The sequence below is a fragment of the Myxocyprinus asiaticus genome, chromosome 49, assembly GCF_019703515.2.
Source record: "Myxocyprinus asiaticus isolate MX2 ecotype Aquarium Trade chromosome 49, UBuf_Myxa_2, whole genome shotgun sequence".
Taxonomy (NCBI): domain Eukaryota; kingdom Metazoa; phylum Chordata; class Actinopteri; order Cypriniformes; family Catostomidae; genus Myxocyprinus; species Myxocyprinus asiaticus.
In genome coordinates this window covers 24580287-24595944 of record NC_059392.1, presented here as the reverse complement: position 1 = coordinate 24595944, position 15658 = coordinate 24580287, and the positions used below count along the sequence as shown (strand labels likewise).

At 38.1% G+C, this 15658-nt stretch overlaps 1 protein-coding gene across 1 annotated transcript; it reads right to left on the bottom strand.

The window, feature by feature from the left end:
* Window positions 1–9: 9 nt before the first annotated feature.
* On the bottom strand, window positions 10–15643 carry LOC127438189 (cullin-associated NEDD8-dissociated protein 1-like). Its single transcript, XM_051693565.1, has 15 exons — window positions 15478–15643; window positions 11877–12020; window positions 11499–11653; window positions 9973–10096; window positions 9616–9872; window positions 5768–5873; window positions 5419–5564; window positions 4893–5179; window positions 4654–4795; window positions 2761–4263; window positions 1809–1904; window positions 1445–1614; window positions 1086–1250; window positions 757–864; window positions 10–244 (listed from the first exon to the last, which is right to left on the bottom strand). The coding sequence occupies exons 1-15, from the start codon at window positions 15543–15545 to the stop codon at window positions 20–22; spliced, it is 3696 nt and encodes a 1231-aa protein (XP_051549525.1). The 5' UTR covers window positions 15546–15643; the 3' UTR covers window positions 10–19.
* Window positions 15644–15658: the final 15 nt, after the last annotated feature.

Here is a 15658-nt window from a genome sequence, read left to right as displayed (position 1 = left end):
AAAGTTGTAGTTAAGAGCCCTAACTAGTGTCCATGGATTCTACGGCTCCTGTTAAGGGGTCTCCTTGAAGGCTTTCAAAGATGGTTGCCATTTCTGCGTTGCTTCTGATCTGATTGGCAAAGTCGGCCATAGCAGGGCTCTTTTCCACCTCGCTGATGGACAGTAGGGCAGCAACAGCACGCATCGCAGAATGCCTCAGCTCTTCCTGTTTCTCGAACTCCTGCTTCACGGAGCCAGCTTTGACCTTTTGATATTCACAAACGGATGAGATTTACTGTAGTATTAATGTTAAATGCCAATTTTCATGATTCCCACAGTCATGGTAAACCTGGAAATATCAGTACATTTTTTAATTGTTTTCAAGGCCTGGAGTAGTCATAGACATTAATAGAATCTTTAAAAAACTTACGTGGGAATATAATTGTTTTTTTTTTTTTTTTTCCCAATTATGGCCTGTTCACAAATATTGCACGGGCTGCATTTAGCTTTTGTGTAGACCGAAGGTTCATTGTGATCTGATTTTTAAGTGGTTCTCCAAGTAAATGGTTAAAATCTGTGAATTGGTCTGAATTTTAATTACATTTGTATATCATGGAAAGTCACTGGCCAAGAGTCGGGAACCCTGAAGAGGTTACAAGTCAATCTGTAAAAAGCTGTCCTTAGAGCTGTTTTTTTTTTTTTTCAGGTGCAGCCTGGAAATGCCTGTTTTGGATCACATCTTTTATACTCCCCACATAATAGCAAGTTAGATCTTACCTTTGTAGTGCATGTAGCTTTAAGTGGTTCCACTAGCCTGTCCAGCCTTTGTACCACAGCAGCTGGACACAGTTTAGAGAGTCTGGCAAGCATAATGAAGGTCAGCATCTGAAGCACAACAGAAATATAAATATTGCATCACATACATGTCATATGAGTGGTGAAACTAGTTATCATTGCTTCACGCTGTCTTTAAACCCTTGTAAAGTGTTACATACTGTTGTTGAATTACATTAAATATCTACCATTATTTTCATAAGGTAAGGATAGAGCAAATTCTTATCTAACCTGAGGGCAATGTAAAAGGACAGTCAGGGAAATACACTTACTTTAATGTCATAGTGGTCTTTAAGGCCTTGCTCAACATGGTTGAGAAACTCAAAAATATCCAAACAGTCCAGGCAGCTATCCAGTAGTGTGTACATGCATTCAAATGCAGCTTTACGGACATCCAACCCATCATCTACTGTGTGCTTGAAGGGGCCCATCTCAACCTGAGACACAATATAAAGATGTCATCATTTACTTTTGTAAGATCTTTAAAATCTTAGTAAATTTCCACAGAGAATTCCAATTCTTTTACTGACTTTGTGTATTTAACCATTTCCAATACTTCCAAACTACAACACTGAATAGGGCCAGTTTTGTTTGTTCTTAGTTGCAATTGCAGTTTGTTTGTAATTTGTACCTCTCGAACAAGGTCTTTCCTGATCTGCGTCTCGTTGTATAGACGTGGAAGGAGTGAGGTCAGAAGCCCACGAATCAGGGAGGGTTTGTTGTGGGCAGCCGAATTAAACATGACCAAAGCCACCCGCCGAACATTGAGGTCAGGGTCCTGGAGGGTTTTCAGGAAGTCACCTAATAAGAATTGCAAACTAGGCGATTAATTGGTTTAAGAAAGTGGTGATCAGTAATGATTAAAAAATCTCACTGCATCTTTGCATCTTATACAGATATCTGTCATGTATTTACCAAGAGAAGTATTATTTACAGATATTGTGCACATAAAGGTACACATAAAAAATAGAATCTAAGTTAAAATAGACATTTACCAATGCATTCCTTAAGGAGGGAGTCTATGGGCATGGGATGGTCTACGATGGTGAACTTCACTGCAGTTACAACTGTACTGCGTGAAAGAGGAGACCCTGAAACGATCAATAAGTGATCACATCATTAGATCTCTATTGCTCTTATTTGAGCAACCCAATTATAATCTTATGGATAAACAAATGTGTATAAAACATGTCAGCTAATTAAAAAATGCATATGGTGTTTACACTAATAGCAATTTTCAGCAACAAAGCAACTGGAAGTCATTAATTTTCAATGAGAATTGCCAATTTGAGGTGACAGATACTGTTGGGGATGCAACAAAATAGAGTAGAATTAGACTTTATGCAAATGAGCAGTAACGCAATGTGCCGATTACCAATGGGAGTGTACACAGTACAGCTCATGTGATTCATCTCCTAATACAGTTGGATACTTCAGTCAAGTAAGAATGCTGGCTAGCAACCAACAGTACAGGGATTTGGCGACCTCCAGAGATTTCATTGCTGTTAGTGTGAACACCTTTTAGGCCTGTTCCTCTTCCACATTTAATTAAATAAATAGGCTCTTTTCTACCATCAGGTTAAACAGTTATCTTTGCTAAACGGTGCAGTTCTGGACTGATACAGGCTTGTTGACAAAGTTATAGTTTCTTTTTCCTTTGTGGTACTGCAAAATCAGGATGGGAATGGATTGACCGAGCAAGCGACCAATCGTGAGTCTCCCCTTCACTAAAGCCGTTCCACCAGCGCAGTTCTCTGTCCTGAGTACGGTTAACTAACCATGCTACTAGTACTGTTACCTTGGTCTAAACCCTTTGGCCTGATGGTGGAAAAGTGGCTAATGAGTTATATCAATTAAAAGCACATTATAAAAATACATTTTGGGTATTTGTGTGAATGGAACAACACCCAATTATCTTAAGGACAGTCAAGATTCAGTTCTTATTACCTGAGGAAAGTTGTTTCTTTAGTCTTGGTAAAAGCTCCGATGGATTGACCAGTGTAAGTTTCCCCAAACATTCGGCTACAATATTGCGAGTGCCCTCCTCTGCGCATTCACAGTGTCTAAACAGCAGAGCCCAGACGCTCTCCACGTGAGGTTTGAGACTTTCGGCTGATAGAGCGCAGATCATTTCCTTTAAGGAGTGTAGAAGCAGGTACTGTCTCTTCGGTTGGCTGCCAATTTCCTTGAGCATGAAAGGCAGATATTCCCCTAAGTTTCCAACACAGATGTTTCCCAAGGCAAAAGATGCGGCAGACTTCACTTCCTCATTAGGGGAACCAAAGGCCTCCATTATGACTCCCTTTAGCTCTTTCTGACCTTCAAAGTTCATAAAGCGGCCAATTTCCCCTAGGCACAGCAATGACAGAATCCTCACTGGCTCAGATGATTTTGGGTTCTTTACCTCTTGAATGAGGTTGGTGACCACTCCAGAAGCTTCTTTGGGACAGGCTGTTGATAGTGCTGCTACGCACTTAGCCACAGAGTAGTAGGACTGCTTATGGATGGACATGGAGTCAAATGACTTTGCCCCGTGGAAAGGCCCCCTCAAGGCTTTCAGTAGGTCGTTATAGCTCACATTGCTGGCCTTGGTTCCCACCAGGGCCTTGAAGAACTCAAGTATTGAATTGAGAGCAGCTCCTTGAAGCAGTGGAGAATGAACTAAGTTAAGCACTTCCGGCAAGATTGTGCCCCCAGTCTTGCTCAAGGAGGATGGGCAAACCTTCGCCATACAGGTAACGAGTGTTACGGCTACCTGTGAGATATGCATATCACTCTCCTGAATCAAAGCAGGTACCTCACTCAGAATGGATTCTATCATTGGGGGCTTGAAGCTGTCACTATAGTTTGTGACAATCACGTTCAGGGCTGTTATCGTGTTTAACTTAAGGGCACGCTGGTTCTTCCGCAAGAAGGATCCAAGCATTGGGATCCCCTCCGTTAAAATGGGCCTTAGATCAATTTTAAGTGGAGAAGAAGCAATGAGGGTTAAAGTTTTCACCGCTATAAGCCTTGTGATTTCATTTTTGAGCCGTTCCAGAAATATCTGCAAGGTGGGCTGTAGTTCATCTCCAAGCTGGTCACCTAGGTGACTCAAAATGTGGCCCATGCAGAATATTGCCCTCTCTTTTACCTCTTGGTCTATATCAGCTGCCTTTAATCTCTTCAGGGAACATGAGAATACAATCTTTACATAAGGCTTGGTGTCAAAAGAGATGGGCTTATCCAGTGGCCGCATTATCTTGATAATCTGTTGGGTGACTTTGAGGGCCTCCGATGTGATTTTATAGAAAGGATCTTCGACACACTGGATGACAGGTGGTAAGATGACATTGATGTATGGGTGGAAGACCTCAGGGTTGTGGTTACTCAAGAGAACATTGAGGAAAGTAAGGGCATCAATCTTCATATTTGAAGAGGCTGACTTGTCTGTCAGGGAGTAAATAATACCTAAAGAGAGATCAAATTTTAGATGAATGTCTACGCTAAAGGTAATATGTTGAGTTCTGGTTCTGGTTGAAAGTAAGCGCTCCTAAGAAAAACATTGCGAAAGACCCTAATGGCAACACAGTAGACTGTCAGTATGTTTCATGCACTTTAAAATTTCGGTTTCAGTCGGACTAAAAAAATAATTTGTTTTACTAGAATGTCATGCAAACGCTTTAGTCTGACTTAAGTTGTATTTGATTTAGTGCATTCAAAATCATTAATACATTTTTATGAAATTGGACTAAGAGACCTAGATAAAGCGATTGTAGCTTGGCTTTGTCCAGTATCTGGCATGTTACTATGACTGCAAGTAGTACAGTATAATCTTCAAGTACTATAGTATAATCTAACCTGGAATGATGGTTGGTATGTGCTCTCCTAGCTGACCCAGCAGTACATTGGCCATCTCTGTTAGGAGGCTAAAACAGCCTTGCCTACATCTCATGCTTTTCTCCTTTAGCTGTCTATGCAAGGCTTTCACTATTGTCGGTACCTGTAAGAGCAAGTAAGAGTTTTTCAGGAAGTATGCACCAGATGCTACAGGTGGGTCTCCTCAATACCTGTGAATGAACATGCTCTACATAATGTACCTGTTTCCTCAAGAGAGTGATCGCTGGTTCTTCTTTAGCCCCCGTGTCCAAAGCAGGACCATGACAGTACCTGGTCTGTCTGAGCAATGCCACAAAAGCCGAGAAAATGTCAGTCTTAACATTCTCCTCTCGTTCTTTGAAGCAAGAAACCAAGGTTGGGCCTACAGATCCATACAGCTCCACCAGAAGGTCCCTGCGACTATTGATTATCGCCTCCAGACATTTGACGGAGGAACGCCGCACTTTCCAGCTCATGTCATCATCATCACTGTATTCATCATCAGACTCTAGATCAGTTGAAGAGGATTGTGAAAATAAGGATGGTGAATGCATTGTATTTGGGGTACACATGTTGTTGATCTGCCTTATCTCGTATACCTTAAATAAAGTAGATAAACTTGATTTTGTAGGTATAATTTGATAAAATTGTCATTCTTTCCAATAAGATAACATTAAATGATGCAAAGTGAGAACCAGGTTAAAGTTAAATTTCATGTGTAACTATGATATAGGTCAGTTAAATCACCCTGATCTTCATCCTCTCTGTCTTCAACGTCCATACTGTCATCCTGGTCATCATCAGCATCATAGTTGTAATTGGGGTCATAGGTGATGTACTTCAGACACAATTCAATAATCGTTTGGATATGAGGGGATATTTCCTTCGGACATCTTTAAATAAAAAAGCAAAATTTTTCTAAAAGGTTATTTGGTTTTATATATGACACATACTGTAAGTATATTACTATATTTACACATTACATAAAAAGTAAACACAGTACATCAATCAATGTGACAAAAAGTATTTAAAAAAAGAACAAACTGTTTTGAATATTTGGTTTTAGATTGATAAAATAACATAGAAATAGTTTTACCTGCTAACAAAAGCTTCAAAAGCCTGAAAGCAGAACTCGCGAAGCTCATCGTCCTCCACATTACAAAACTTCACCACCATGGGCACAATCATCTCCAGATGGTCACCTTTAGATCATAAGACTCCATATAACTATCAGTGTTGAAGCTCACTCAAGACTTAGCTAAACTACAGTCAAGCTACTCTTTAAAAAAAAAGTAGTAAGCTACATTACAAACTACTAATAAAAAGTAGCAAACTAAATTGAAGCTATTTAAATAAGAAAATATTTTAAGATTTATAACAATCGGATGATATTATTTAATTCTGTAATCAGAAGTTCTAAATGTATCAATTGATAGTTATACACTTAATTAGGGTATAGAACAACAGAAAACTTAAGATAGAAAAATAGATATAACATAGTTACTACAGTCATAGTAACTACAATATTACTATAGTAAAACCGTGGTTAAGGGTTAAACAAATATGGTGACAATATTAAGTTGAATGTAAATATATACTTACACTAATATACACTAATACAATTGAAAAACACCCTATTTTATATAACTGAACTGAAATATAGTGATAAACAGCAGCAATTAACTAAATAGTTTGCTTATCAATCAATCAATCAATGTATTTTTTATATAGCACATTTAAAAACAACTTTGTTGACCAAAGAATCTAGAAACAGTTATGAGACTAAGAATGATGGAAACATCACCACACATAACATACATATAAACAATATAAATTCAACAGGAAAAACTATATATTAAAAAGGACAGTGTATGTGCACATAACTCCAGTTTAAGATTCCCTAGATTCTAAAGCAAGAGAAAAGAGATACGTTTTCAATTGAGACTTGAAGACCTCAACAGATGGGGCCAAACGAATATGAAGGGGAAGATTATTCCATAGTTTAGGGGCAACTACCGAAAAAGCTCGATCCCCCTTAGATTTTTGCTTGGACCGAGGGACAGCCAACAGCATTTGGTTTGAAGATCTCAGTAGCCTAGAAGATTTGTGGAGGCTTAGGAGATCACTAATGTACTGAGGAGACAGATTGTGTATTGCTTTAAAAACCAATAATAAAATCTTAATCAATTCTGTAGCACACCGGAACAGTGAGTAGCCTGGCTGCAGCATTCTGCAGACCCCTGTGTAGAGAGAGTTACAATAGTCTAGTCTCGAGGTAATAAAAGCATGAACAACTGTCTCTAAATCTTTGAAACTGAGCAAGGGTTTTAGCCTAGAAATCATTCTGAGCTGGTAAAAGCTGTTTTTAACAACAGAAATGATCTGTTGTGCCGAATCATTTATGACACCGAGATTTCTCACCTTATCTTTCACAGTTATCGCCAAGGGAGCAAGAATACTGGCTATCCTCTCAGTATATTTAGGAGGTCCAAATATAATAATCTCTGACTTGTTTTCATTTAGCTGGAGAAAGTTATTAGACAACCAGCTTTTAACCTCTTCCAGACAGACCATCAGGGACTTAAGAGACTGATCATTCCCAATTTTCAGAGGTAGATACACCTGTGTGTCATCTGCATAAATATGATAAGAAATGGCATGTCGGCAGCAAATAGATCCTAGAGGTCATATGTATAATGAAAACAGAATTGGACCCAAGATAGAGCCTTGAGGGAGGCCATATTTCAGGGTAACAGAGGAGGATGTGTTCACAGAAAATGACCTATCATGAAGATATGAATCAAACCACTTCAGTGCAGTCCCTCGGATGCCAATATCACACTCCAAGAGAATCGAGTGATCGGCGGTGTTGAATGCTGCACTGAGGTCTAACATAATTAACACTACAGCCATCCCAGAGTCAACAGCTACTAATAAATAATTTGTAACTTTTAACAGGGCAGTCTCTGTGCTGTGACCAGCTCTAAATTCAGACTGGAATATGTCTACGATGTCATTTTCTGATAAAAAAAAAAAAAAAAAAGAATGGTTGTTGAAGGTTGTTTTAACGCTTTTGAGAGAAATGGTAATTTTGAGATTGGACGAAAATTTTCCAGCACTGTGGGGTCAAGACCTGTTTTTTTTATTAAAGGATGAACTGCTGCTTGTTTAAAACAGGGCGGGCCAATACCATTAATCAAAGAGCTGTTTACAATTGTAACGATGGCTGGCAAGGCAATGACAGGCAGATGAAGACGAGAGGATGTGAAGAAACCAAGTGCAGTTTATAACAAACGTGGAACCAACATTACAAAAAACACAATACCTCAAAGGACCATGGCAAACATGAGGGTATAAATACATGGACAAGGGTAACAAGACAACCAATGAACAGACAGAACTATAAACAAGATAACAAGACTAATAAACTTAAACCAATGACAAACTAAAACTGATAACGAGTTAACAAGACAATAAACCAATGAAAACAAGACACATGAACATGGAGGGAAACAGGATGATTGCATGACTTGACATTGAAACAGGAAATCACATGACATGGAACCATATGACAATAAAATAAATATAATGTCAAACAGGTCTTTCACAAATCGAGGAGGGATAGGATCCAAAGGACTGGATGTCAGTTTCTGGAAGAGAGACAGGATCAAAATGGTTGAATATCCAAGAACTTGAGATGGGAGACGATAATTCAATATTAGAGGAAGTAATGTGTGATCTGATAAGATCAATCTTATTTACAAAATTCACAAGCATTTGGAGTTGAATGTAAGGGTGTGATAGCCGGGTTTAGGTGCTAAACAGGACTTTTAGGCAGTGAGAATTTCTATTTATTAAGTCTGAGAAGTATTTTGTTCTTGCAGCTTTGGCCACACGCTGATAATTATTAAGTGAGTCTCTTAACATTTCATAAGAAATTTGAAGTCTCTCTTCCACCGGCGTTCAGCTTTCCTAGAGATCTGCCTAAGAGCACGTGTCTCATTATTGAACCATGGTTGGGATTGAGATTTGTGATGTTTATTGTGGGGCACCACCATTCATAATGTCCAGGCGTGTAGAATTAAACAGTACAGTCAGCTCCTCTGTACCTAGAGAGGGCTCTGGGGTCTCAATAATAGTAGAAACTGAACATGCTGCATAAGCCTCTGCAAAAATGTTTTGCTGTAGACTCATTAACAGATCGAAATTGACAGTCAACCAATCGACTCTTAGATGTAAAAGTAGGAAGTTTGACATTAAATAAGGTTTAAGGTCAGACAGATAACTGTCCTCTATGACCACTTTATTGATGGATAAACCCATGGATAAAACCAGGTCAAGTGTGTGACCATGCCTGTGAGTAGCATCACAAATTAAAAGAGTCCATAAGTTCAGAGAACTGCTTTGCCAGTGGTTTAGATGGACAACACACATGGATATTAAAGTCCCCAATGATCAGGAGATTGTCAGTGCTGGGAACAATGAAAGAAAGAAAATCCGAAAAGTCTTGTATAATATCCTAGTCATATTTGGGTAGGCGGTAGATCAAAGCACAATACACTATGTGAGTCAGATCCAGTTTAAGCAGTTGTAGCTCAAAACTTGAATATTTTTCCACTGGGAGTACACTGCATTTAAAACAGTCTTTAAGAAGTGTGGCTACACCCCCACACCGACCATTGGTTCTGCTTAAAGTAGGCAAAGTCCCTTTAAGGCTGCGCAGGGCTCAAATGAATCAGTGAATCATTTATGTGAACTACTTCATTTACATAAACTGTCCGAAAGAACAGACTTACTAACACTGAATATACTGTATATGGGCATTGTTTATTTTAACCGGTTCATGTATACGAACTGTCAGAAAGAACCGATTCATTTAAATTATTTGGTTTTCCCAGCCCTACATTAGAGAGAGATGACATGAAATTTAAAATTGGCTCTTACCAATCCTGTGTCCTCCTCGTCTACTGACTGTGGCCAGGCACTGGATGTAAGTGCGGATGTTGGCAGTGGGCGGTCTGCAGGACAACTCGCCCATCAGGCGTTCAATGAGCTGGGAGAAGAGTGCAGGACTGCAACTGGGCACCAAATGACCCAGGGCGATGATAGAACGTTTCCTTACAGCCATACGAGGGCTCATGAGCTGGGATAGGAGGCTGGTTAGAATTGACTGATGAAAGCTCACAAGAACAGTGCTCAACCTGTACAATGTAAAACTTATTTAATGATTTTCGAATAAAGGTCATGAGCATCTATGCAGGCACACAATTGCTTTGATGTGTTGTAGGGAGCATGACTAACCTGCCCAGCATATCAGAGAGAATATCCAAAGACTCCAGTTGAATGGACACATCGTCTTGCATTGCCATGGCTCCAATCAGCTGAGATGTGATCTTCTTACAGACATTGACTGTAAGGCTCAAACCTTGTACAACAATGAAGGTTTAAGGTTTAGTTTAGGGTGTAGAGTTAATAAAATATGCATTCCTATTGACTGCATTACATAATTCACAACTAAAAACAACTCACTTTTGGTGCCACTCTGTGGTCATTTCACCTGGAAACTGGAGCTCACATGTGCCCTAGTTTCACGTAGGTGTCTGTAGCTGCTTCAATTGGCCAAGAACCAGCCATTTAGACAGGAAAAGCCATCTAACTGACATGTCAAGCGACCACTCACAGTCGATTTTGTCATTACGGCATGTTTAGGGGCAGAGTTATCAGAGATGTATCATGCCATAATAAAAGACCAGCATGGGGGGAAATCATTTACATAATGGCCCGCGAGTCTCCGCAATCGATTGCCCAGAAAAAACATTGGGGAATTGTGGAAAATGTGTGGAGAGTCTAAGTACAGCACAGAAAACCTCATTATAGAGAATTTCACAGACGTAACAAAGCTGAAAATGCAGCTCTGCTCGTAGATATCTGCTTCACTTTCTGATGCTCCAGCCTGGGTAGCTCAGAGGTAAAAGACGCTGGCCACCACCCCTGGAGTTTGCTAGCTCGCTAGTTCGAATCCCAGGGGTGCTGAGTGACTCCAGCCAGGTCTCCTAAGCAACCAAATTGGTCCGGTTGCTAGGGAGGGTAGAGTCACATGGGGTAACCTCCTCGTGGTTGCTATAATGTGGTTCGTTCTCGGTGGGGCGCGTGGTGAGTTGAGCGCAGATGCCGCGGTGGATGGCGTGAAGCCTCCACATGTGCTACGTCTTCGTGGAAACGTGCTCAACAAGCCACGTGATAAGATGCATGGGTTGATGGTCTCAGACGTGGAGGCAACTGAGATTCATCCTCCACCATCCGGATTGAGGCAAATCACTACGTGACCACGAGGACTTAAAAGCGCATTGGGAATTGGGCATTCCAAATTGGGTGAAAAAAAAGATCTGATGTCACTAACCTGGCAAACTTGGGCAAATTCTGTGATTATTTCATTCTCAGAAGTGTGCATTCTATCAACGTGGAACCTTGTGAACACAACTCGGCTTCTGGGCGGACTGATAAAACGTCCTGTGTGCGTCTACTCGCAGAAGTTCAATCAGCCAATCAGATTTGCCCCGAGTTGATTTTACTTTTCTCCTGCAGCTTTGAAATATTTTTAAAGCTCCACTGTGATTTTTTTGCAACTAGCTGCGCCAAACAAAAAATTAATAGTGCCTGTTTCAGAACAAGTTTCCTGAACACTAGCTCCCTCTGCTATTGGTTGGAACAACATGAGGGTCAGTAAATGATGACAGAACTGTCATGTTTTGCTGAACTTACCCTTTAGGCCCTTGGCTTTTCTGAGAAATTAATTATGTGCAGTATCTATAACGTAAAATTTGTACCTGTAGATGATGGGGGAAGTTCAGCGATAACAGTCTTCAGACCCATGCTGGAAATGTCTCTCAGTTGCTCTTTATTGGACACCATGTTGGAACAGAGAGTGTCCACCATTGTCTCCACCTGACACTCCTTCACTTTCCCCACCAGAGGACCAAGACTGCACAAACCATCATAAATCACAAGCATGATAGCAATGGTTAAAGCTGCACTGAAATGCAACATGTGGGGGTTTCAACGTTTACAGATGCAGGGACACACCAACCCAGACTCTCAGTCAACCCAGGAACCCCAATAAATATATTGTACATGCCATTTTATGGCTAATTTTGTTAAACAGGTACTTTATAAAAGCATTGTAAAACAAAACTTTTATATTTTACCATTTGACGGCCAGATTTTGCACCTCTCCGTTTTTGTCCTCCAGAAGTTTGAGCAGCATGGCCACCACTTTCCTCTCACTCTCCTCATCCAGTTTGATCGAATCCTTCTGCAGCTCCATCATCAGATCATTGGCGGCCATAAACCTTCGGAGCAATCAAAATTTACACCATAGTCTGCATCAGTTTCCATGTACTTCACTTTAATCAAATTCAACATGCCTGATGAACACTAAAGAACTGACAAGTTCACTATGAACATATAATTGTGTTACTATGTAACATTGGTATATTCCGTATCCGTTAGATATTTACCCACATACAGGTGATGCTGACAGCAGTTAAACTTATTGATTATTAGTATTTAATAACAGCAAACATGTTAACTGTCTTATTAAGAATATATAAGCAGCTAAATATGTTACAAATACTGTAAATCTGATCCTTTCAAAAAATATATTGTGGTATATTTAGTACAGGTATGAGATGGTAATAACATGGTTCTTTGATACCATTTTCATGTATCATAGTATTTACATGGACTCCGCAGTATTTCTAAGAATATCATGGTGTTAACATGGCACCATGTACAAAAACATGGTATTAGGGTAATTGTTATATGTTTTGTTAGTGGATAGCTTATTAAATTCAGATCCAAAGTTAATAAAACTGTTTGGAAAGAATTAAAATTAAATTTGAAACTCTGTTATGTAGGAATCATGAGAGTAATGATTTAATGATGATTAATGATTTAGTAGAGTAGAATAGAACAGAAGAATAGGATAGAATGGGATAGAAAAAAGCACAACATAATAGAAATGAACAGAACAGAGCACAACAACATAATAGAAATGGAATAAAATAGAACAGAACGAAGAACAACAACATAAAATAATAGAATAGCCTATATATATACACACATAACAAAGCACAATGACATAATAGATGTCATGAATCCCACCTCTGTAGTTCCTCCCACTCACCACCAGAGGGCTCTATCACCTAGGTATTGATTTTAACTCTCTGAACTCCATTTCCCATAATCCCCATACCTGGCACTGATTACCTGCTCACCTGTCCCTCATTTATTCAGCTATTTAAGTCTCACTCACTCTCTGTCACTACGAAGTCTTGTTTGGCCCTGGTTGACATTTCTGAGTGTTCTCTGAGTTTTCTGAATTACCTGTGTATGATCCTGGACATTTTACCCTGTTTTGACCGTTGCTGCCTGTCTACTATTACTGCCTTGTTTACCTGGATATAACCTGTGATTGTCTGCCTCCTGCCCTGACCTCTTGCCTGTTTATTGACTACCCCTCTGGATTGCCTTTGATATTCCTGCTGCTGGTGATTGACCCCTGCCTGTCTGTGTTACTACGTTTACTGTTATTAAAGCTGCACATGGATCTAAACTCCATTGACTCATCATTATAACAGAATAGAAGAGAGTAACAGAATAGAATAAAACAAAACAAAACAACAGAAAGGTATATAATAGAATAAAGCACAACAACATAATAGAATTGAATATAAAAGAATAGAATAGAAGAATGGAATAGAATTGAACAAAGCACAACAACATAAAAGAATGGAATAATCTAGAACAACATAATAGAACAGAAAACAATAGGACAGAATGTAATAGAATACAACAAAGCACAATGACATAATAGAATTGAACTGAACAAAAGAATAGAATGGGATAGAACGAAGTACAACCATATAATAGAATATAATAGAATAGAGCAACTGAATGGAATGGAATAGAATAAAGCACAACAACATAATAGAATAGAATTTAATTAAACAGAATAGAACAACAGAATGGAATTGAATAGAATAGAGCAACCAAATGGAATAGAACAAAGTACAACAACATAATAGAATAGAATTTAATAAAATAGAATAGAATACCAGAATGGAATGTGTATAATAGAATAGAATAGAATAGAATAGAATAGAGCAACCAAATAGAATGGAATAGAACAAAGCACAACAACATAATAGAACTGAATAGAATTGAACAGAATAGAACAACAGAATGGAATAAAACAAAGCACAACAACATAATAGAATCAAATAGAAAAGAACAGAATAGAAGAATGAAATAGAATTGAACAAAGCACAACAACATAAAAGAATGGAATAGACTAGAACAACATAATAGAATAAAAAACAATAGGACAGAATGTAATAGAATACAACAAAGCACAATGACATAATAGAATAAAATAGAATTGAACTGAACAAAAGAATAGAGTGGGATAGAATGAAGTACAACAACATAATAGAATAGAACTGAATTAAATAGAACAGAACAACAGAATGGAATCGAATAGAATAGAGCAACCAAATAGAATGGAATAGAACAAAGCACAACAACATAATAGAATTGAATAGAATTGAACACCAGAATGGAATAGAACAAAGCACAACAACATAAAAGAATGGAATAGAATAGAACAACATAATAGAATAGAAAACAATAGGACATAATGTAATAGAATACAACAAAGCACAATGACATAATAGAATAAAATAGAATTGAACTGAACAAAAGAATAGAATGGAATAGAACAAAGCACAACAACATAATAGAATAGAATTGAATTAAACAGAATAGAACAACAGAATGGAATCAAATAGAATAGTTCAACCAAATGGAATAGAACAAAGTACAACAACATAACAGAATAGAATAGAATTTAATAAAATAGAATAGAACACCAGAATGGAATGTGTAAAATAAAACAACAGAATAGAATAGAATAGAATAGAGCAACAAAATAGAATGGAATAGAACAAAGTACAACATAATAGAATAGAATAGAATTTAATAAAATAGAATAGAATACCAGAATGGAATGTGTAAAATAGAGCAATAGAATAGAATAGAATAGAGCAACCAAATAGAATGGAATAGAACAAAGCACAACAACATAATAGAACTGAATAGAATTGAATAGAATAGAACAACAGAATGGAATAGAACAAAGCACAACAACATAAAAGAATAGAATAGAATAGAATAGAATAGAATAGAATAGAATAGAATGACGGAATGGAATAGAATAAAACGAGAATGGAATATAATAGAATAAAGCACAACAACATTAGAATAGAATAGAATAGAATGGAATAGAATAGAATAGAATGGAAGAACGGAATAGAATTGAACAAGGCACAACAACATAATAGAATGGAATAGAATAGAATAGAACAACAAAACAGAACAGAACAGAATGTAATGGAAAAGAACAGAAAAAAGCACAACAACAGAATAGAAGAGAATAGAAGAGAATAGACTTAAAGCACCCCAAGAGCAAATCATGTCATGTCTCAGCATGTCAACAACAGTTATTAAAAGTAGGTTTCACATCAGTGGCATGACTATTCTAAGGTTTAAAGTTAACAGTAATTAACCAGACAATGTTTGAAAGTTCACTTTTTGCAATGAGAGTTTTAAAGTTCTATAACTGTATTCTGAGCTGTATATAAATCTGCAGGCCATTGCTTTGTCATTGACCTATTTTTACTAATATTAGACATGTATTAGTCATGAGTCTTCAGCTCAAACATGCGTCTATAACACACACTGTCTTACCGAAAGTCTTTGTCAGTAGATGTCATTTTTTCCAATAGATTGGAAATATAAAAGGTGACGTTCGACATCTTGACTTTTCAAAACACCGCAACCAAGACTGATATAAAATGTCACTGTAAAATTAATTCTAGAAGTTGAGTTTAATGGAGATCATAGCGCCTGGCAGCCCGGACAAACTGGG

Coding starts and splice junctions, on each gene's coding strand:
- LOC127438189 (XM_051693565.1), bottom strand. CDS start 15,545: ATGTCGAACGTCACCTTTTATATTTCCAATCTATTGGAAAAAATGACA. Junction 1,905..2,760: donor AAAGAAACAACTTTCCTCAG/GTAATAAGAACT, acceptor TGATCGTTTCAG/GGTCTCCTCTTTCACGCAGT. Junction 1,615..1,808: donor CCTCCTTAAGGAATGCATTG/GTAAATGTCTAT, acceptor AATTCTTATTAG/GTGACTTCCTGAAAACCCTC.